Source organism: Salmo salar, chromosome ssa26 (genome assembly GCF_905237065.1).
Source record: "Salmo salar chromosome ssa26, Ssal_v3.1, whole genome shotgun sequence".
Lineage (NCBI taxonomy): Eukaryota > Metazoa > Chordata > Actinopteri > Salmoniformes > Salmonidae > Salmo > Salmo salar.
Window position 1 is genome coordinate 38,891,603 of NC_059467.1, and position 21,516 is coordinate 38,913,118.

Here is a 21,516-nt window from a genome sequence, read left to right on the forward strand (position 1 = left end):
AGGTTAAAACCCACAGGTTCATGCTCCTCTCAGCCCACAGAAGAGCAGAGGTGTGTGTTCTCAATAAGACAACCTTTCTTGTGCCACACTCTGTCATAAAAGATCCCTGTCACAACAGCAACCCCCAAGACACGCTGCAAATGTATCGCAAACCCCCAAGACACGCTGCAAACGTATCGCAAACCCCCAAGACACGCTGCAAACGTATCACAAACCCCCAAGACACGCTGCAAACATATCACAAACCCCCAAGACACGCTGCAAACGTATCACAAACCCCCCAAGACACGCTGCAAACGTATCACAAACCCCCCAAGACACGCTGCAAACGTATCGCAAACCCCCAAGACACGCTGCAAACGTATCACAAACCCCCAAGACACGCTGCAAACGTATCGCAAACCCCCAAGACACGCTGCAAACGTATCACAAACCCCCAAGACACGCTGCAAACGTATCGCAAACCCCCAAGACACGCTGCAAACGTATCACAAACCCCCAAGACACACTGCAAACGTATCACAAACCCCCAAGACACGCTGCAAACGTATCACAAACCCCCAAGACACGCTGCAAACGTATCACAAACCCCCAAGACACGCTGCAAACGTATCGCAAACCCCCAAGACACGCTGCAAACGTATCACAAACCACCAAGACACGCTGCAAACATATCGCAAACCCCCAAGACACGCTGCAAACGTATCACAAACCCCCAAGACACGCTGCAAACGTATCACAAACCCCCATGACACGCTGCAAACATATCACAAACCCCCAAGACACGCTGCAAACGTATCACAAACCCCCAAGACACGCTGCAAACGTATCACAAACCACCAAGACACGCTGCAAATGTATCACAAACGTCAATAAAACATCCTGTGTCAACTCAGGTTTCTGCTAAGGCTGATGTAACGTGTTAGTGTTATTATCAGAGCAAATAGCCTGCTCCTGCCAGGTCAACACTCCTGCCGGTGTCCTTACACTTGTGTTTGTCTTGTGCACTCTGTCTAAATAGGTTTATCTCCATCATGGGTGCTAGGCCACTGTTTATGTAAAGTAGTGATATGGTAGTGATATGGTAGTGATATGGCGAGAGAGAGAGATAGACATAAAGAGAGATGGTGCTAACTGAAAGTTAATAGGATGTCTTCTCTTGTCCTGTGTTCTGCTGTGTGTCTGGACACTGTCAGGGCTTTAGATTTGCTATAAGGAATGTTCATACAGAGAATGAAAGGCTGATGCAAAAGTGAAATTCCTGACTTTATCTGTCTGACGCTAGATGATATTACAGAAAGGCTTTAAACATGCACTCTGAGGCAAGGCTGTGATGATTGAGCACTATGCTCTGGAAAAGTGATAATATTCTCAGCGGTGGGAAAATTCCAAGTCAGCATGATCAGTTGAGAGTCTGTCTTCTTACGCACATCCATAGTCTTTAAGGCATAATGAACTGTTTAGCATTCTAAAAGTCACTGCTGTCCACATGCATATTGTTCATATTTAGTGGAGTACACGCATTTCACATAACACACAAGAGATCAAATTCACCTTCAAACTGTTTTATGGTGAGTAGCCATGTTACCATAGGAGTATCAGCTCATTTGCTTTTCAGCACTGAACTGCATGGAACTACCAGCTTCCAAACGTGATAAGACGGGTCATGAGAGCAGATAAACCAACTGGAGAATGACGTGAAAGTTACAGCTGGGAGATCTCACATGACACACCATCCATGAAGCAGTAACTTAGGGCCTGAGAGACAAATTAGAGAGAGTGAGAGGGGAGAAAGGACGAGAGAAAATAGAGAAACAGAGTTCAAGGAAGAGAGGGAGAGAAAGGGAAACAGAGATTGGGAGAGATAGAGGGAGAGAAAGAGAGGGAAACAGAGATTGGGAGAGAGAGGGAGATAAAGAGAGATAGAGGGAGAAAGAGAGGGAGAGAAAGAGAGAGGGGAACAGAGAGAGAGAGAAAGGGAAACAGAGATTGGGAGAGAGCGGGATAGAAAGAGAGAGGGAAACAGAGAGAAAGGAAAACAGAGAGGGAGAAAGATTTGAGATTTGTTTTATTTGATTAGGATCCTCATCAGTAACAGCTAGTCTTACTGGGGTTCGACATATAATGACAAATACATTACAGACAAAAGGCTTTACAAGTTACATACCTTTAAAACATTTACATGTAGTGTGTGTGTGTATTCATCTATCAGTTACACATACATGTCAGTACATACACACTTAAAGCAGAGAGAGGGAGAGAAAGAGAAGGATATGGGGGTAGAGCAGGATAGATAGACAGATGGAGACCGACTCATACAGAGAGATGTGGGGCAGGTTAATGGGGACTTCCACAGTGTTCAGTAAACCTAACTCTGTCTCACCACATTAGTCTAAACCTGCTTTCTCTGTACCCCACCTTGCTGGTGGTGACCATGATGAGGAGTGGTGTGATTTACTCCCTCTGATAAGACCAGGGGATGCTTCTCCCAGAGGACTCTGGGATAGGAGTGAGCCTTGAGCTTCTGCAGACGCTGCTGGGCCAGAGCTGTGACATCACCATTAACACACAGGTTGCCGTTTGGTTTTGGCTCTACCCAGTAGACTGGCAAACAATGGTGTTGCACCCTTCCTCATGCTCTCTTCAAAGTAAACTTTGTTTTGACTGACAAATAACCATTGTATTTCTGCTGTCTTAATGAAATGTGCAGTGATGCAAAATATTTTGGGAAAAACTCCATTACAATGTAAAGGCACGTTATCGTGCAATTTGTTGTCAAAAGTATGGCAGCAGTGGTGTTTTAGCAAGAAGTTGATTTGACACTACTTCTGTGCTTCCTCAACTACATTTCATCAGTCCCTGAGGGAGAGAACTTTGAGAGAACCCTTTTATATCTAAATGCCTGATCCAACACACACATCAGCACAGTTCAGAACCTAATGCTCTGGAATGCTGCTAGAGATCAGATTTTAACACACCAGTGTAACAGCCAATCATTTGTCCTCTTACAGTATTAGGAGGGAGTGGAATTCCATTCTGGTCAGCTCATTAGTGTATTTGGTGGACATTTTCTCTTTTATCATTCAGAATTGTCCAACAGTGTCCAGGGCTGTTGAAGTGTTTTAACCTTTCCTGTTGACGTTTTGCATGAAATAAGATGGACCAGGCTAGTGCACAGAATGTGATCAACGCCAGTCGCTAGTCTTCTGTGGAAGTGGCACAGATAAAGACCAGTCATACCATAAATATTACAGTAAATGTTTCATCGAGTGAAATCATTTAACTGCTTTGTATTAGAGGTGGGAGACCATTGAGATAGGACACAGTATTCCTAACCTGTGTAACATCAAACTGACACTGGATCAGTTTCCATACACCTCGTCTAAAAAGCTAGCGCTGAAAAGAACACTGCTCTGACCTCAGCTGAGGAGTCAGGTTGATAGCATTGATAAGAGTAGGGTCTATAAAGTTCTTAATCAGGTGACCCATTTGTCACCCTCAGTAACAGGCCCCGTCACCCCACCATCTCACATTGCCACTCTGGGTCTAACTAGAGCCAGATGCTCCGGGTCGCCAGGTGAAGAGCAACCATTTACACTACAGACAGCAGCTTCTCTGGAGAACACGGTCACTGGTGATGTTAGCATGTAATGCTGAAACTTCTGCGCTACCACTTACCGCTGTAAACAGCTAGACATGATTTACATCTGCTATTAAGACAAGCAAAACAACCAATTAGTCTTTTATTGGGTGAATATAAAAATGGTGACAGAAGATTCAACCAAGGGAGTTTGACAAAGGAAAGGGGGTTTTGGAGAGAGAGATCTTAGGCGGAGGGGGACAGGGTCTGGAGGCTGGTCTTCACAGTTGCCAAATTGCCCTTCCAGGAGCTGAGACTGTCGTAGAGCTGCTGCCACTGCTGCTTGCCGAAGGTGCGGTGTGTGCTGTGACTGATGGGGGCAGAGATGGAGACACATGGTTAGGGAAAGGGGAGCATAATGCCATACCTGGCAACCCTGAAAGGTATCATTGGAAATCTCAGAGCTTTGAGTCTCCCTCTGACAAAGTAGTGCCTAATACGTCTGAAGTACCTAGAGGGAAGACATTTTCCTCGTCACACACAACCAAACCCTATGATTAATAGGTCTGCATAGAACATACCACAACCGTAAGCACCAATCAGATCAGAGTCAAACGGAACCTGCTTTGTAGCACAGAATAAAAATAGATGTCTAGATTTCCTTTGCGGAAACCCATCAACAATAGCATTTTTACTCAACTGGCAACAAAAAGCCTCCAACAGTGAATAACAGTATTTCTGTACAGCAACACAAGAACAAAGACCAACTCTATGGTTTTATAGTGGGGAGCTCTGAAGAACGGTTGTCAGAAACCTTGAGCTGATTGCTACACAGTAAAGAGTCTATTACAGGTCATATTCATTAGGTACCAAACGGAAGAAAAAGGACTGAAAAAGGTGAGGGCCAGTTTCCCTTTTCTGTTGCAAAATGTTTCGCTACATTGCGCCTTAATGAATACGACACAGCTTTAGCCTGCCAAACGCAGCCGCTAACATCGCAGAATACGCTTGATTAGAATGCCACGTTTAAAAAAAGATATATATTAATTTTGGCTTACCTCACGATAACCTTTCGCTGTGTCTGGTCAATCTTGCAGTACACCATCTTAGTCCGAACGGCTACAGACAAAAGAGACAGGAAGACATTGAGAGAGGTGGGCGGCAGACCAGAGGGAGTATCCGTGTGTCAAGGCAACCCTCAAACACATTACAGACTTCTGAGAGGGCGACCAACGTCACAGTAACAATAAGGACACCAACTCCTACATGTCTGCTCCTGTGACAGTTTGGTTCCTCAATTTGTCAAAAAAATACATCTACAGACAACATCCTGTTTTTACCGTTTGAACTTTTTGTGTTTATAGATGTTAGGTGGACTGTTGCATTGAGGGGGAATTCCAGCGTTGTCAGAGGGGAGTATAGTATTATTAGAGAGAGTGTGTGTGGGTCAGATTGGATTTGAGGTGGTGTTGGTACCGTCGATGACGAAGGCTTCTACTTGGTCTTCTTCTAACTGCAGCTCCTGCTGCATGGTGTCAAAGGAGATCTCTTTAAACTCCACCGCCATGCCCATGAACGTCAGCAGACGCATCTTAGCCATGTTCTGCTCATGGTTGAGACCTGGGGACAGGAAGACAGTCAATAAAACACAGGACTAACATCATGGTTGACAGGACTAACATCATGGTTGAGACCCGGGGACAGGACTAACACGGTTGACACCCGGGGACAGGACTAACATCACGGTTGACACCCGGGGACAGGACTAACACCACGGTTGACACCCGGGGACAGGACTAACACGGTTGACACCCGGGGACAGGACTAACACGGTTGACACCCGGGGACAGGACTAACACGGTTGACACCCGGGGACAGGACTAACACGGTTGACACCCGGGGACAGGACTAACACGGTTGACACCCGGGGACAGGACTAACATGGTTGACACCTGGGGACAGGACTAACACGGTTGACACCCGGGGACAGGACTAACATGGTTGACACCTGGGGACAGGACTAACATGGTTGACACCTGGGGACAGGAAGAGTTATTAAAACACAGGAATAACAAGACATGACAATGAAATAGATAATCAATGACAGGTCACCAACTCTTAGGTAACATTAATTATGAGATCATTAACTAGAATTACTGAATGCACATTAATTGCCAGTTGGCTGGGTGATTAAGAATGTAACTGACTAAGGATCAAACTCTCAGGGAGACCGTGGAGGGAAACTCCAAGAGGTAATCATTCTGTGATGAACACACAACACACTCAATTCCACTTGACTCAGGGAGGGTCCCTTGGCTAATTGCCTCTGTGCCCAGCAGTGTGGAACTACAGTGACCAGGCATATTAACACAAACACCACCATGTCTGCAGTGACAGCCAATACCACCTGACTTATGTGGGAGGACCAACCATGTTAATTGGACCACTACGTTCTCAGCAGTGTGTGTGTGTGTGTGTGGACAGAGACGCTGCTGACACACACACATTCCAACCCTGTATCCACAGAGGTCAGCAGTTTAGGCTAGGCAGGGTGTCCCCCCCGGGGGGATTTGATCTCTGCAGTCAGGTCACTAGCCGCCAGGTAGCCCCATTGAGTCTTGATCACTCACCGAGGGAATCGATAAAGTCTTTGTTGCTCTGGTAAAACTTCACGTAGGCAGCTAGCTTTGCACTCACAAAAATGGTTAGGAGCTGTGAACGAAGGAGAGAGAGAGAGAGAGAGGGAAGCGTAAGGCAATGTAGTCACTGTTAAAACAACCAGGTAATAATGTAGCATCATTGTTATGAATGGATTAATATGAACCTATTAAATCCTCCGCTGTGGCGCCAACAACAGTGTTCAAATGTCACAGCCTTGTTAACAGTAGGATGAGCTGTTCCCTGAGCTGGGCTTCAGTACTCACATCGTGGAGGAGTTCTCCCTCTAGGAAGCGGACAGGTTTCAGGGCCAGGAGGTGGTCCAACAGGAAGGTGTTGGGGTCTTTCAGGGCTCGTACAATGCATCTGGAGGGAGGAACCACAGAGGGGTGAGTGACAGCACAGACAGCCAGTCACGTATCAGATCTTGTAGTTATGATGGTAGGATAACAATAACAGGAGGATAGAGGTGTGTATGTGTGTACCTGTGGGCATCAACGCGTGCTTGTGAGGCGTTGTCCTCTGTGTAACTCCCCAGCAGCTCCACCATCACCTTAGCTGCAGCCTCGCTGCAGAGGAACACACACACCCAGTGACACAAGGGCCAGCTCAAGAAAAATACAAACATTGCAGATAAACAACACATATCCCATTGTACTGACGAATTACTTTTAGAAAAATATAGAAAACAATCATAACAGAGTGAATGTGTCGATGACACCACCAGGCTGGGTCGATGACACCACCAGGCACCAGGCTGTGTCGATGACACCACCAGGCACCAGGCTGTGTCGATGACACCACCAGGCTGTGTCGATGACACCACCAGGCTGTGTCGATGACACCACCAGGCTGTGTCGATGACACCACCAGGCTGTGTCGATGACACCACCAGGCTGTGTCGATGACACCACCAGGCTGTGTCGATGACACCACCAGGCTGTGTCGATGACACCACCAGGCTGTGTCGATGACACCACCAGGCTGTGTCGATGACACCACCAGGCTGTGTCGATGACACCACCAGGCACCAGACTGTGTCGATGACACCACCAGGCACCAGACTGTGTCGATGACACCACCAGGCACCAGACTGTGTCGATGACACCACCAGGCACCAGACTGTGTCGATGACACCACCAGGCACCAGACTGTGTCGATGACACCACCAGGCACCAGACTGTGTGTAGTTAGTTACCTCTTCTTACATTCGACCAGGGCCTCGTACACCAGCCTTAGCAGTGTGTGTTTCTTCTCTGTGTTCAGGTTCCAGTCTGTGATCCACTTACGCACCTGAACCACAAACACACAAGCAGAGCCATGAAAACGTCAATCCTCCTTCCTCTACAATGTCTTGTTCCTGCACAGAGCCCTTACATGTGACCGGTAAAGCGTGGTCTGAGCAAATTAGATTAGCACATCGGTGAGAGTGACCGTGTATGGCGAGTGTGCACGGTGAGAGTGACCGTGTATGGCGAGTGTGCACGGTGAGAGTGACATGTATGGCGAGTGTGCACGGTGAGTGTGACAGTGTATGGCGAGTGTGCACGGTGAGAGTGACAGTGTATGGCGAGTGTGCACGGTGAGTGTGACAGTGTATGGCGAGTGTGCACGGTGAGTGTGACAGTGTATGGCGAGTGTGCACGGTGAGAGTGACAGTGTATGGCGAGTGTGCACGGTGAGAGTGACAGTGTATGGCGAGTGTGCACGGTGAGAGTGACAGTGTATGGCGAGTGTGCACGGTGAGAGTGACAGTGTATGGCGAGTGTGCACGGTGAGAGTGACAGTGTATGGCGAGTGTGCACGGTGAGAGTGACAGTGTATGGCGAGTGTGCACGGTGAGAGTGACAGTGTATGGCGAGTGTGCACAGTGAGCGTACCTGGTCGAGGTCCGTGGGGATGAAAGCGATGGCGTTGCAGGTGGTTGCTACCTTGATGAGGCTGCAGTAGACTGTGTACCTCACTGGGGCCGTCTCATCCATACCATGGAACAGGTTACTCAGCCTACACAACCAAAACCATACACGTTAACTTGACCATTAAGACATGGCTTACGGTTAGTGTTTACAAGGGTCCCACTTCTTCCATAGTGCATAAACAAACCCAAATCTTTGGTCGCTGACTCCATTAACTATGTCCTAGTGATCCAGGCATCTAGAGTGGGTGGCTGCATACTTCACCGGTCAGGGAAGACTAGTAGAGAACAGAGATAGATGAATGTGTGGACTTACAGCTGCATCCTGAGGGAAGGCCTCTCTCCCTCTCGGGACTTGACCAGCTTCTCACACAGACTCTCGATCAGGGTCTCCTGTTTCTCCGCCTCCAGGATGAGTAGCAGTGACACTATGCTGTTCATCACACTCTCCACTTCTACAGAGAGGAGAGAGAGAGACAACTATCAATCACAATGACACCATTCATCATGATTCAAGAATCATTCATACAAGCCTCTTTTAGGAGGAAACAGAAAAAAAACGAACATAAGTGGGGGTCCAGGAGAAAACAAAAGGGCAGGATGGGTAGGGAGATGGAAAGAAAAACAGCAGAGGTAGAAAGAGCAGATGAATTAAGGGCACAAGACAAGGAAGGGGAGGGGGTTGACAGACAGAAATACAAGAGTGAGAGAGGACAGTTTACAGTTCATGTGTGTGCTGACACCATGCAGAGACAGGTGTATCTGTAGATGCCTTGGGCATGTTTGCCTTCTCTACATGGATACGTCACCAATGTGAGCAGTCCTTTGGAAGTGCCACTGGCTATAGGTTAGCGTTTCCCTGGTGTCAGTCACCTTTATCGTCGTCCTTGAGGCAGACGTCACAGGCCTCGATGATTTGAGCCAGGTCCACATGGAGACCGCCTTCTGAGTTTTCCTCTGAGATCTCTGCTCCTTTGGCTTTGATGTAGGCCCTGAGCTCTGAGGCCTGTCAACAACAACACGTTATAAAAGAACAGGGGTGTATTTATTAGTCGGATTCCGTTGCAAAACATTTTGTCTGTGAAACCAAACATAAAACTTTCTGCAAAGAAAACCACAGCTTCTATTGAGTACTTTCCCATTTCTGTCTGTTTGGTTCCTTGAGTAAACAGTAAATGTTTTCCGTTATAAAACGTTTTTCAACGGAATCAGACTAATGAATACACCCCAGATTAAACAAACTACAGACACAGCAATGACACTTAGTCCAATAACAAAACATGCACTACTTAACAGCTGTCATTAGAGATATTTAAATTGTACATTTGATTAAGGCTGCACAATGACGTATTTTCCTTCTCTAAGCCTTACAGCTGGCAGTTAATCTATACATTACAACTAGCTTGTGTCTTCATCCAAAGCTAGTCAACTATTCTAACCAGTTAGCTAGCTACATTGGGTGCAAACATTGATACAAATTGTTGATGTTGTAGACTGCAATTAACTGTTAGCTAGTTACCTAACGTACATTCCTAGTTACGTGTAAAACAAATGCATCAGCTGGCAATACGTTGCATTAAGTAAACACAAATCACGGGGATATAGCTACAGTTTACAAAGAGAACATCTAGATCCATTTAACTGGGGATGAAAATGGAACCAGTTGTAAAGTTAGCATGCTAGCTAACAAACAGCTAAGCTAACTAGATAGTGTACTGACCATAGTCTTTGAATCATTATATGGCTAACATTAGCATGCTAATGTTATCTGGCATGTCACCCTTTGTCGTAACGTTACATATCGACATGAGTGTGCTCATTCTTTTTTTAAAACTATTACTAACACACTTCAATCGTACCTGGTCCTCTTCGGTTATGTCGATAAATGCTGGGACACTCATTTTATAATTATTTTAGTGAGCCTAGATCAAATCCACGCTCGCACTACCGCTAAGGCCACCGGAAAAGAAAACGCTTTACTACCGGCAAACATAATGCACTTCCGGGTCATCATGTTAAAGCGACCGTAGTGATAATTCAGTTGGACTGGACTTTTTCTCATATTGTTTCATACAAAATGCTTAGCTAGCCTAACCTCTACATTTACACCATACGACCAAACGATGTAATGTTTATTCGTGTTTGATAATGTAATTATGATACAATGTAACCATTTCGTTTTTGTTCCCCCCCACCAGTTGTTACATTTTTAAACGTAACCATTATTTAACTAGTCAAGTCAGTTAAGAACAAATTCTTATTTAGAATGATGGCCTACACCGGCCAAACTTAGCTGGGCCAATTGTGCACCGCCCCATGGCACTCCCAATCACGGCCGGTTGTGATACAGCCTGGATTCAAACTAGGGTGTCTGTAGTGACGCCTCTAGCACTGAGATGCAGTGCCTTAGACCGCTGCGCCACTCAGGAACCCCAAGCACCAGTTTCTTTGAGAAACACTTTTATTGAAGGATTTCAATAAGAATTCCCGAGATACTTAATGTGTGAAACAGGTAGTGGAATCATATAATTCTGTTTATTTTGCTAGATGACTTATGCACCATCTGGAAATGGATAACCTCAGCTTGAGCACTCCAAAAAGAACAGACAGGGTTCAAAGTGTATGGTCAGGGTCACAAGTTAACGAGACCCACTGCCATGGTCCATGCCATCCTTTCTCCTCTTCTTATCCAGGTATCAATCTCTCATCTTGGGGGCTAGTCCCAGGATGTCTTGGCTGAGAGTTACAGTGGTAGAGGTGATCCTCGAACAGAGGTTATCTGGCTGAATTACCTCTCTGTTCGGACCACCATGACTTTCCCCAGAGTTGACACCGGAAACAATGTGAGCATCAGAGGGGAGCACATTTACACAGCCCTCCCACTGACCCAGCGATATGGCACCAGGGCCTGTATATCAAGTGGGATGCTGTGATTTAGTCAGCCGCAGTGGCAGGCCACTTTCCCCTGGAGTGATTGAGGTGGGGGGGCTTAAGAGTAACTGGAGATGCAATTGCCCCTAAAGCTGGCTCAGGTTACAAGCTATTGGGGTGTAAAGCCATACATCTTCAGGTTAAGAGTAAAGCCAAGCACCTTCCATACCCAAACAATGGTGGTCTCTTCTTTCCTCTTTACTGTCTCATAAAACGGATACTATCCTGACCTTGGATACCAAGTCTTGGTTTGTTAACTGTCTCAACTTTACTCAGCCATACAGTATTGTTTCCTCTATAACCTGTAGAGCAGTTTGCTGTAATTCATGTCTACGTATGTTGCCCATTTGAGACACTTTGACGTGGCATAGAAATTGCTTTTTAACTTATCTAATAGCAATGAGATATGAACTGCACATAGGTCACAGTTTGCTTATAACAAGTCATTCCTGTTTGATTACAGGAATATTTTACATCATGAAATGGAGCGAGAGAGCAGCCAGACCATAATTCCTGAATAGTCTGCCAGTCAGATATGTCACGTTGCAGTTACAGTTTAGACCAAGTTTAGACCAACCCAGTTCATTTTTATTATGTTTAGTAGGATAAGGATCTTAAAATAGGGAGCTACGGGTAAATGGTCGGTGGAGTGTTTCACCATGGCCCCTGTACAATGTGTAACACTCATCAGCCTGAGAGTGCCTGGTACCAAGCACCAAGCTCCCCCCTCACTCTCTCCTTGCCCTCTTTGGCTGTCACAGCCAGGAATTTATGGCCGCTTCTACTCCCAAAGTGTGCTTGCTTGTGTAACTCTGAGCATTTCATTAGGTGATTAACAACTGTTGTCAAGTGCCTGTTGTATTTCAACTGCAGAATAAAAGTGTATTTTTTATGGTTTTGAAGCTCCAGATGTATACGAGACATTGTTTGTCTTTTTTGGGAGAAGCATTAAAACGCCAGGTTTTGATATGATCCTCTGTATGTAACAGAGAGGGCATGTCTTCCTATGGTTAGATCCCGCTGGGCAAAAACTGGTTGAATCAATGTTGTTTCCATGTCATTTCAACAAAGAAATTCAAAGCGATGACGTTGAATCAACATGCAAAACTGATTGGATTTGCAAAAAGTCATCAACGTAAGGGAATTTTGTATGTTTTTCCACCCAACTTTTAACCTAAATCCAATGATCTGGTGAAATGTTTGGTTGAATTCACGTTAGTTGAAAATTAAACCAAAATTTGACTGCAAAATGGTCAGGGTATAAGCCGCAGACATTACGAGGCATGGCCTTACAGGTTCATTGGACTGAAACATTACTTGGTCCACAGTGTAATAATGTGTCTGTCTTATTTCTCATAGCCAGGCTGACCTCACTCTGACCTAATATCCCTTGCGTGTGTGTGTGTGTGTGTGTGTGTCTGTGTCTGTGTCTGTGTCTGTGTCTGTGTGTGTGTGTGTGTGTGTGTGTGTGTGTGTGTGTGTGTGTGTGTGTGTGTGTGTGTGTGTGTGTGTGTGTGTGTGTTTGTGTGCGTGTGTGTGTGTGTGTGTGTGTGTGTGTGCGTGTGTGTATTGAAGTGTTAGTGTTCATTTCAGTAGAAAATGACTGGTCAGTCAGCCTATTTAGCTATTGCAGTATGTGTGTGACTCATCGTCAGAGTTTGTTCACAGGAAATGGTTGGTACATGACTGTTTCAGAGTAGCAGATCATTTAGGTTTGCTGTGCCACACTGCTATCAGAGTGTGACTTATTCAGAAATTCAGCATAAAGGAATGTCCTCAATGACATCAGCTATAGCAATGGCAGAGATGAACCCGTCCTCTCTTTGACATTATGGGGGTGTGAAAAGAAAAGGCTGTATTAGGAGAGGATTTAGTTTAGGTGTCTGTTTTCTCAGCCAAGTGTAGCCTACTCACCTACTAACCCTAACCCATCACGTAAATCGCTCTCATGATCATCATCACACAACATGGCCGCCCAACTTTCTCCCTCTGGTTCCCACTGTCCTCCTCACCTCCCCAACCACTGTCCAATCCCCTGCCCTGGGCTCATCTATCAGACTAGCAGTGACCTCATCAAAGAGTGCCTCGCTTGAGTGAGCACTGGAATAACACCAAGTTTCCCCTAAAAAACGGATATATGGTCAGTTTTGCCATTTTATCCTGTATGTAGGTACCGGCTCGCCAAGTCTTGGTCCAAAAGGCTTCTTAATAGCTTCTACCCCCAAGCCATAAGACTCCTGAACAGCTAATCAAATAGCTACCCAGACTATTTAAATTGTTGGTTTAAGGGCTTGTAAGTAAGCATTTCACTGTAAGGTGTACACCTGTTGTATTTGGCCTATGCGACAAATAAAATTTGATTATATTTTTTATTTGAAAGGTTCAGGTTAGGATTTGAGGGTGGTAAACTAATCCTAAATTGTAATGTATGCCATAGTGTGCCAGTCAGTGGTCTATCTTGGTGTAGAATTGTAATGGTGAGAAGCAGATCTATTCTATCATAACTTTTCAGAGTTATGATAGAAGTATGCAATGATGCTGACCCCCCTAAATATTCTACTCCTCCCTACACCTCTTGCACACACACAATGTACTTCATCTAAAATAAACATGTAGACCTTATGTTGTTCATCTAGTTGATTACTTGTTTTCTCTCAAAGCATCAAACATGACCTTTGGCGTAGTCGGAATGATTTCCCATGACGATCTGCCTCCCTGTGTGTGTGTGTTTTCACGTGCATGTTTGTCTGTGCTCGCCTGTGTGTATCTTGATAGATGCTGCGTGTCTGTGGTCTGCTTAGATAGCGGTTCAATGACTGTGATCCATTATCTGGCCAGACACTAGATAATCAATACTGAAAGGGAGTGTAACGCCCTGGTCATAGAGAGGGGTTTTTTGTTCTTTATTTTGGTTAGGCCAGGGTGTTACATTGGGTGGGCGTTCTATGTTCCTTTTTCTATGTTTTTGTATTTCTTTGTTTTGGGCCGTGTGTGGCTCCCAATCAGGCACAGCTGAAGTTCATTGTTGCTGATTGGGAGTCACACATAAGGAGCATGTTTTTCCTTTGGGTTTTGTGGGTAATTGTTTCTGTTAGTGTTTGCACCTGACAGGACTGTTGGCTGTCGGTTTTTTCTTGTTTTGTTTGCATAGTGTTCTTTAATAATTAAAAATGATGAACACTAACTCCGCTGCGTTTTGGTCCACTCTCTCTTCAGACAGCCCTTACAGGAAGCCACGATCTGATGGACCTCTGACCTGCCAGATTGGGAAAGAAAAAATATACCCTAAACGAGGTGACAAAATATTTTACATTTAAATATTAGTTTCCTATTTCCACACACACAGAAGCCACATGTGGACTTTAATTTTACACCTTCAGGAGAATAGCATTTCACACCATAAACTGCCACGTAGGACCACTGTTTTACCAGGATTCATTTACATACTGGGCATAAATATGTCCACAAAAGAAACATACGGTATAAAACACTGACATCAGTCACATGCCATATCTTTTAATGAGCACATACCAACTCCATATCACTAAGAAGTTGGCTAACGATCAAACTGTGGGTGAACAGTTAGCATTGAGCTATCTGAGGTCATTAATTCCCCTTTGTGGAATATGTGTGCTCTGTTTCAACCTAATGTCATGAACAAGGAGCCACAATCTGCTAAGAATCCCATCTGAAGGACCCAGTCAGTGCAGCGGAAATGGGAAGGGGGCTTTAGGAATGATAGATTGGCCTCTTGTCATCATAGAGTGTTTATACAACATACACTCATTGACTACAAAGAGAGACTGAGTTTAGAAAGGAGTAGGAAAAAGGAATATGTTTTAATTTTTTTGTGGGGGGAGATACTATGTGACTAGAGCGTAGTGTGGCACGCATACGATATCATCAAAGATCACAGACGTTGGGGTGGCGGTCTATGTATATTTGTGAACAACAGCTGGTGCACGATATCTAAGGAAGTCTCGAGGTAGAGTACAGTGAGGGAAAAAAGTATTTGATCCCCTGCTGATTTTGTACGTTTGCCCACTGACAAAGAAATGATCAGTCTATAATTTTAATGGTAGGTTTATTTGAACAGTGAGAGACAGAATAACAACAAAAAATCCAGAAAAACGCATGTCAAAAATGTTATAAATTGATTTGCATTTTAATGAGGGAAATAAGTATTTGACTCCTCTGCAAAACATGACTTGGTGGCAAAACCCTTGTTGGCAATCACAGAGGTCAGACGTTTCTTGTAGTTGGCCACCAGGTTTGCACACATCTCAGAAGGGATTTTGTCCCACTCCTTTTTGCAGATCTTCTCCAAGTCATTAAGGTTTCGAGGCTGACGTTTGGCAACTCAAACCTTCAGCTCCCTCCACAGATTTTCTATGGGATTAAGGTCTGGAGATTGGCTAGGCCACTCCAGGACCTTAATGTGCTTATTCTTGAGCCACTCCTTTGTCGCCTTGGCCGTGTGTTTTGGGTCATTGTCATGCTGGAATACCCATCCACGACCCATTTTCAATGCCCTGGCTGAGGGAAGGAGGTTCTCACCCAAGATTTGATGGTACATGGCCCCGTCCATCGTCCCTTTGATGCGGTGAAGTTGTCCTATCCCCTTAGCAGAAAAACACCCCCAAAGCATAATGTTTCCACCTCCATGTTTGACGGTGGGGATGGTGTTCTTGGGGTAATAGGCAGCATTCCTCCTCCTCCAAACACGGCGAGTTGCGTTGATGCCAAAGAGCTCCATTTTGGTCTCATCTGACCACAACACTTTCACCCAGTTGTCCTCTGAATCATTCAGATGTTCATTGGCAAACTTCAGACGGGCATGTATATGTGCTTTCTTGAGCAGGGGGCCCTTGCGGGCGCTGCAGGATTTCAGTCCTTCACAGCGTAGTGTGTTACCAATTGTTTTCTTGGTGACTATGGTCCCAGCTGCCTTGAGATCATTGACAATATCCTCCCGTGTAGTTCTGGGCTGATTCCTCACCGTTCTCATGATCATTGCAACTCCACGAGGTGAGATCTTACATGGAGCCCCAGGCCGAGGGAGATTGACAGTTCTTTTGTGTTTCTTCCATTTGCGAATAATCACACCAACTGTTGTCACCTTCTCACCAAGCTGCTTAGCGATGGTCTTGTAGCCCATTCCAGCCTTGTGTAGGTCTACAATCTTGTCCCTGATATCCTTGGAGAGCTCTTTGGTCTTGGCCATGGTGGAGAGTTTAGAATCTGATTGATTGATTGCTTCTGTGGACAGGTGTCTTTTATACAGGTCACAAACTGAGATTAGGAGCACTCCCTTTAAGAGTGTGCTCCTAATCTCAGCTCGTTACCTGTATAAAAGACACCTGGAAGCCAGAAATCTTTCTGATTGAGAGGGGGTCAAATACTTATTTCCCTCATTAAAATGCAAATCAATTTATAACATTTTTGACATGCGTTTTTCTGGATTTTTTTGTTGTTATTCTGTCTCTCACTGTTCAAATAAACCTACCATTAAAATTATAGACTGATCATTTCTTTGTCAGTGGGCAAACGTACAAAATCAGCAGGGGATCAAATACTTTTTTCCCTCACTGTATATCATAAGCTGTAGACCACACTATCTACCTAGAGAGTTTTAATCTGTATATTTCGTAGCTGTCTACATACCACCACAGACCGATGCTGACACTAAGACCGCACTCAATGAGCTGTATACCGCCATAAGGAAACAGGAAAACGCTCATCCAGAGGCGGCGCTCCTAGTGGCCGGGGACTTTAATGCAGGGAAACTTAAATCAGTTTTACCTGGGGGGAACAAAATGGCGCCGTAGAGAGAACACGGTGTTTCAGCGAGCTCACGCGGTATTCGTAAATGTATATTCTTTCATTAATCTCCTAGCTTGAAAAAGTGGTAGAATTGGCTAAATAAGTTACCCTACAATGAGTCTTGGCGACTATTTCTCAAAAATCCCCGACAACATGCCCAACAGAGCTACTAAGAAGTCGACCAAAACCGCCATCCATGTAGATGTGCAGGAGGAGCTAGCTAACGTTAGCGAATCTAACAGCATTACAGATCCAGGCACAATGGACCTGGTGACTCAAAGGATGACGGATAACATTACTAAAGTGATCGATGTTAAGATAAGAACGGTCCTGGAAGCAATAGCAGGCCATTCAGCTGAACTACAGAGGGTTGTCAAACGTGTTGATGAGGCGGAAGGAAGAATTGCTACTGTGGAAACTTCAACTACATCCATGGACACTAAGATAAAAGCACTTGAGAAACAGGTGCGCGAAATGGCGGAGCACATTGACGACTTGGATAATCGAGGACGCAGATGCAATATACGTGTTGTGGGACTCCCGGAAAATTCTGAAGGGACACGTTCAGTAAAATTTTTTGAGGAATGGATCCCTGGCTACCTACAAATGGACACTAAGGCTGGTCGGGTGAAGCTAGACAGAGCACATCGCTCTCAAGCACCGATACCTGGTCCCAATCAGCGCCCACGACCAGTGGTTATAAAGTTCCACAACTTTACCGACAAGCAGCGCGTCATGGATGCGGCTAGAAACATCGGTTCTGATGGTAGTCAACGTAAAGGTCCAAAGGTCTCATTCTTCAATGATTATTCCACAGCAGTTGTACGAAGGCGCAAAGCGTTTGATGAGGTGAAGGCCCGACTCAAGAGAATGAAGATCGACTACGCACTGCTGTACCCGGCCACATTGAAGATTATGGTCAACGGATCGCCTAAAAAACTCTACACATCTGAAGAGGCTGCTGCGTTTATTGACTCTCTCGGGTAAATAACCTTAAGCTGCACCTCCGCAGCATTGGATAACGTCTTATTTTATTTTTAATCTGATCATGAAACAGGGGTGTAAGTTCTCATGTGCTCCTGTTCAGTGACATTCGTATTGTTATTATTTTTCTTGCTAAAGTAACTGCCGCCTTAGCTCAGACTGAGATATGTGTGAACCTATATTGGTGCCCAGGCTTGGTTTTAGGTGGAATAGCCTCAATCTTCTATTGATTTTAATTTCCACATATATAAAGGATGAGGCTATTGAGTGGCAATGCGGACTTAAGAGTCTACATTGGAGAGTTGAAATCCCCTGCATGTTAGCTAGTGGGAAAACCCCCTTTTGGATCTTTTCATGTTTAATTTTTGGGTTTAGTATAGTTCGAGTTCAGGGTTCATATCGTTTGTTTACGCTCAGTGAGATAGAGGAGAGTTCAACACATGGAAAAAGGTACCACCCCATTTTTACAGTAGAATTCAGTCTGGATATTGAATGGTCAAAGCGCAATGGCAGGTAACAGATTACGTATATGTACATGGAACATTAGAGGGAGCCATAACCCCATTAAAAGGAAGAAGATACTGTCCTTTTTGAAAAAAGAAAATATTGATATTGCCCTATTACAAGAAACTCATTTGAATGATAAGGAGCATCTGAAATTACAACAAGGGGGGTATGGTCAAGTGTTTTTGTCATCATTTACATCCAGAAGTAGAGGTGTAGCAATTCTTGTGAAAAAGAACCTACCACTTAAGGTCTTGAAGTGTGTGAAAGATAAATTGGGTCGCTTTGTTATAATTAATGGTACTTTACAAGGGCAGAGCATTTCCATAATGAATATTTACTTCCCCCCTGCCCACCCCCTGACTTCCTCACTAAGGTATTTCTAGACTTTTCAGAATTAAACTCAGACACTGCAGTGGTTGGAGGAGATTTTAACTGTTTGTTGAACCCCCTTATTGATAAGCTTCCCAGTGGTATAGCCTCACTCTCTCCTCAAGCTAAGTCACTTACGGCTATTTGTGACGATCTGGGGTATGCTGATGTTTGGAGAGCTTTTCATCCCTCCAACAGAGAGTTCACTTTTTTCTCTGCACCTCATGGATGTCAGACTAGAATAGATTACTTTTTTATGCCCAGGACGTCACTGCAGTCGGTTTTATCCGCTAGGATAGGAAGCATAGTCATATCTGATCATGCGGAGGTGATCCTGGACATAAAACTCAACGGGGCATTCAATCAGTCAAGACACTGGAGGTTGAATACAACCATTCTTAAAGACCATACATTCACATCATATTTTATTACAGAGTTTAAGGCATTTTTCTCTATTAACTCTCAATCAACAGATAACCCCTCACTCCTTTGGGAAACCTGTAAGGCGTACGCCAGGGGTCTGATTATGTCATACGCAGCCACTAAGAGGCGGAAAAAGCGTGAAAAGCAAAAAACACTAGAGGGTGAATTAGGAACTAAAGAGAAGGACTACATTGAAACTCCCACTCCTGCCCTATTAAAGGAAATATCAGTCATTAGATCAACGTTGGACTCCCCTCCTAACACAGGACGCTGAAAAGAAAATTAGATTTGTCAAGCAAAAGCTATATGAACATGGCGATAAGCCAGGAAAGTACTTGGCGTACCTAGCTAAAAAAGAGAGCTGACTCACAGTCAATTGCAGCTATTACTGATTCTGATGGCAATCATTTATATGAAAATAAATTGATAAATGACTCATTTAAGAAATTCTATGCAAATCTTTATGCCTCAGAACTGCCAAATGACGCAGCCAAGTTAATGGAGAACTTCTTTTCTAAGATTGAGCTCCCTACTATCTCCGAAGAACAGAGGTCTCTCCTTAATGCCCCTATTACCGAGGAAGAGATATTGTCCGCAATTAAGAATCTGCAAAATGGTAAGGCCCCAGGACCGGACGGGTTTTGTAGTGAGTTCTATAAAGAATTCCATGGCCTGATCCTTGAGCCATTGCGTGATATGTTTAACCACTCATTTTCAAATGACCAGCTCCCCCAAACGCTGCGAGAAGCCAACATATCACTTATTCTCAAAAAGGGAAAATGCCCGGAGTCTTGTTCCTCGTACAGACCAATTTCCCTTCTGAATGTGGATAGAAAATTGCTTTCTAAAATTCTAGCCACAAGATTAGAGGACTCACTGCCGCTAATTGTGAAAGGAGACCAAACTGGCTTCATTAAGGGACGCAGGTCATGTAACAATGTCAGACGGCTTCTTAATGTAATTGAAGTCTACCAACGAAGTGCTATGGATGGTCTTGTGCTCTCCCTAGATGCTGAGAAAGCATTTGATCGTGTGGAGTGGTCTTACCTATTCTTTGCTCTAAATAAATTCGGACTGGGGGACAACTTTATAAAATGGGTGAAAGTTTTATATGATGACCCTCAGGCTGCTGTCCTTACTAATGGACTACGGTCAAATAGCTTCCCTATACACAGAGGTACCAGACAGGGCTGTCCTTTGTCCCCCTCCTATTCGCACTTGTTATGGAACCACTGGCCGAGGCCATCAGGGCAACGCCTGCTATACAGGGGCTGCTCATTGGCGATGTTCACCATAAAATAAGCTTGTATGCTGATGATGTCCTGATATTCATTTCTAATCCCGAGACTTCAATCACACCTCTTATTAATATTATTGAGTTATTCAGCGAATTCTCAGGCTACAAGATTAACCTCACTAAATCAGAGGCTATGCCACTTGGTAACCTTCACTCTGTACCTAATACTTCTCCCCCCTTCCCTTTTAAATGGTCTCCCTCAGGTTTTACGTATCTGGGTATATCTGTAACTCCTAAATTCCAACAAATGTACAAAGCCAATTTTGTTCCCTTGTTCGACACAATAAGACAGGATCTGGAGCGCTGGAACTCTCTTCCGATTTCATGGTTGGGTAGAATATCCCTCTTGAAAATGAACATTTTACCTAGGCTACTCTACCCAATCCAAATGATCCCAGTATTACTCTCCAATAAGGTAATAAAGGATGTAAATGGATGGCTAAGTTCCTTTATATGGAGTAAACGCAAGCCAAGACTTAAGATGGCAATATTGCAGCTGCCAAATTCTATGGGTGGCTTGGATCTGCCCAATATCAGGTTCTATCAGTGGTGTGCCCACCTATGTTATATTTCAGACTGGATCACAAACGATGACTCCTCTATTTGGTTAGACATTGAGACTTCTCTTTCAAAATACCCTTTACAGGATCTTCTGTTTTTCACAAGTTTCAAGTCTGTAAAAGATCATTGTAACAACCCCATTACACTTAACACACTCAAAGTATGGAAGTCAGTTCAACGTTTCCTGGGAAGGTCCAAACTAACCTCTGCTCTTACCCCAATTCTTAACAACCCAGATTTTGCTCCAGGATTGCTGGATGCTGGCTTTAACGTTTGGCTTAATAAGGGCATACGCAGACTAAATGACTTATTTGCAGATAAGATTTTATTGTCATTTGAGCAGATGGTCGAGAAATATCAACTCCCAAAGCAGGACTTTTTCCGTTTCCTACAAGTAAGGCATTATATTCTGAAGAGCACCACCTTAATTGGCAACCCTGATATGTCTGTCATTGAAAGAATGCTTTT

The 21,516-nt window shown here is 44.4% G+C and overlaps 1 protein-coding gene across 1 annotated transcript; it reads right to left on the minus strand.

Moving 5' to 3' along the window:
- Positions 1 to 3,729: 3,729 nt before the first annotated feature.
- Positions 3,730 to 10,162, minus strand: LOC106562606 (eukaryotic translation initiation factor 3 subunit M). Its single transcript, XM_045708479.1, has 11 exons — positions 10,013 to 10,162; positions 9,027 to 9,159; positions 8,470 to 8,608; positions 8,119 to 8,242; positions 7,437 to 7,531; positions 6,724 to 6,807; positions 6,505 to 6,604; positions 6,211 to 6,292; positions 5,057 to 5,200; positions 4,639 to 4,699; positions 3,730 to 3,950 (listed from the first exon to the last, which is right to left on the minus strand). The coding sequence occupies exons 1-11, from the start codon at positions 10,052 to 10,054 to the stop codon at positions 3,827 to 3,829; spliced, it is 1,128 nt and encodes a 375-aa protein (XP_045564435.1). The 5' UTR covers positions 10,055 to 10,162; the 3' UTR covers positions 3,730 to 3,826.
- Positions 10,163 to 21,516: the final 11,354 nt, after the last annotated feature.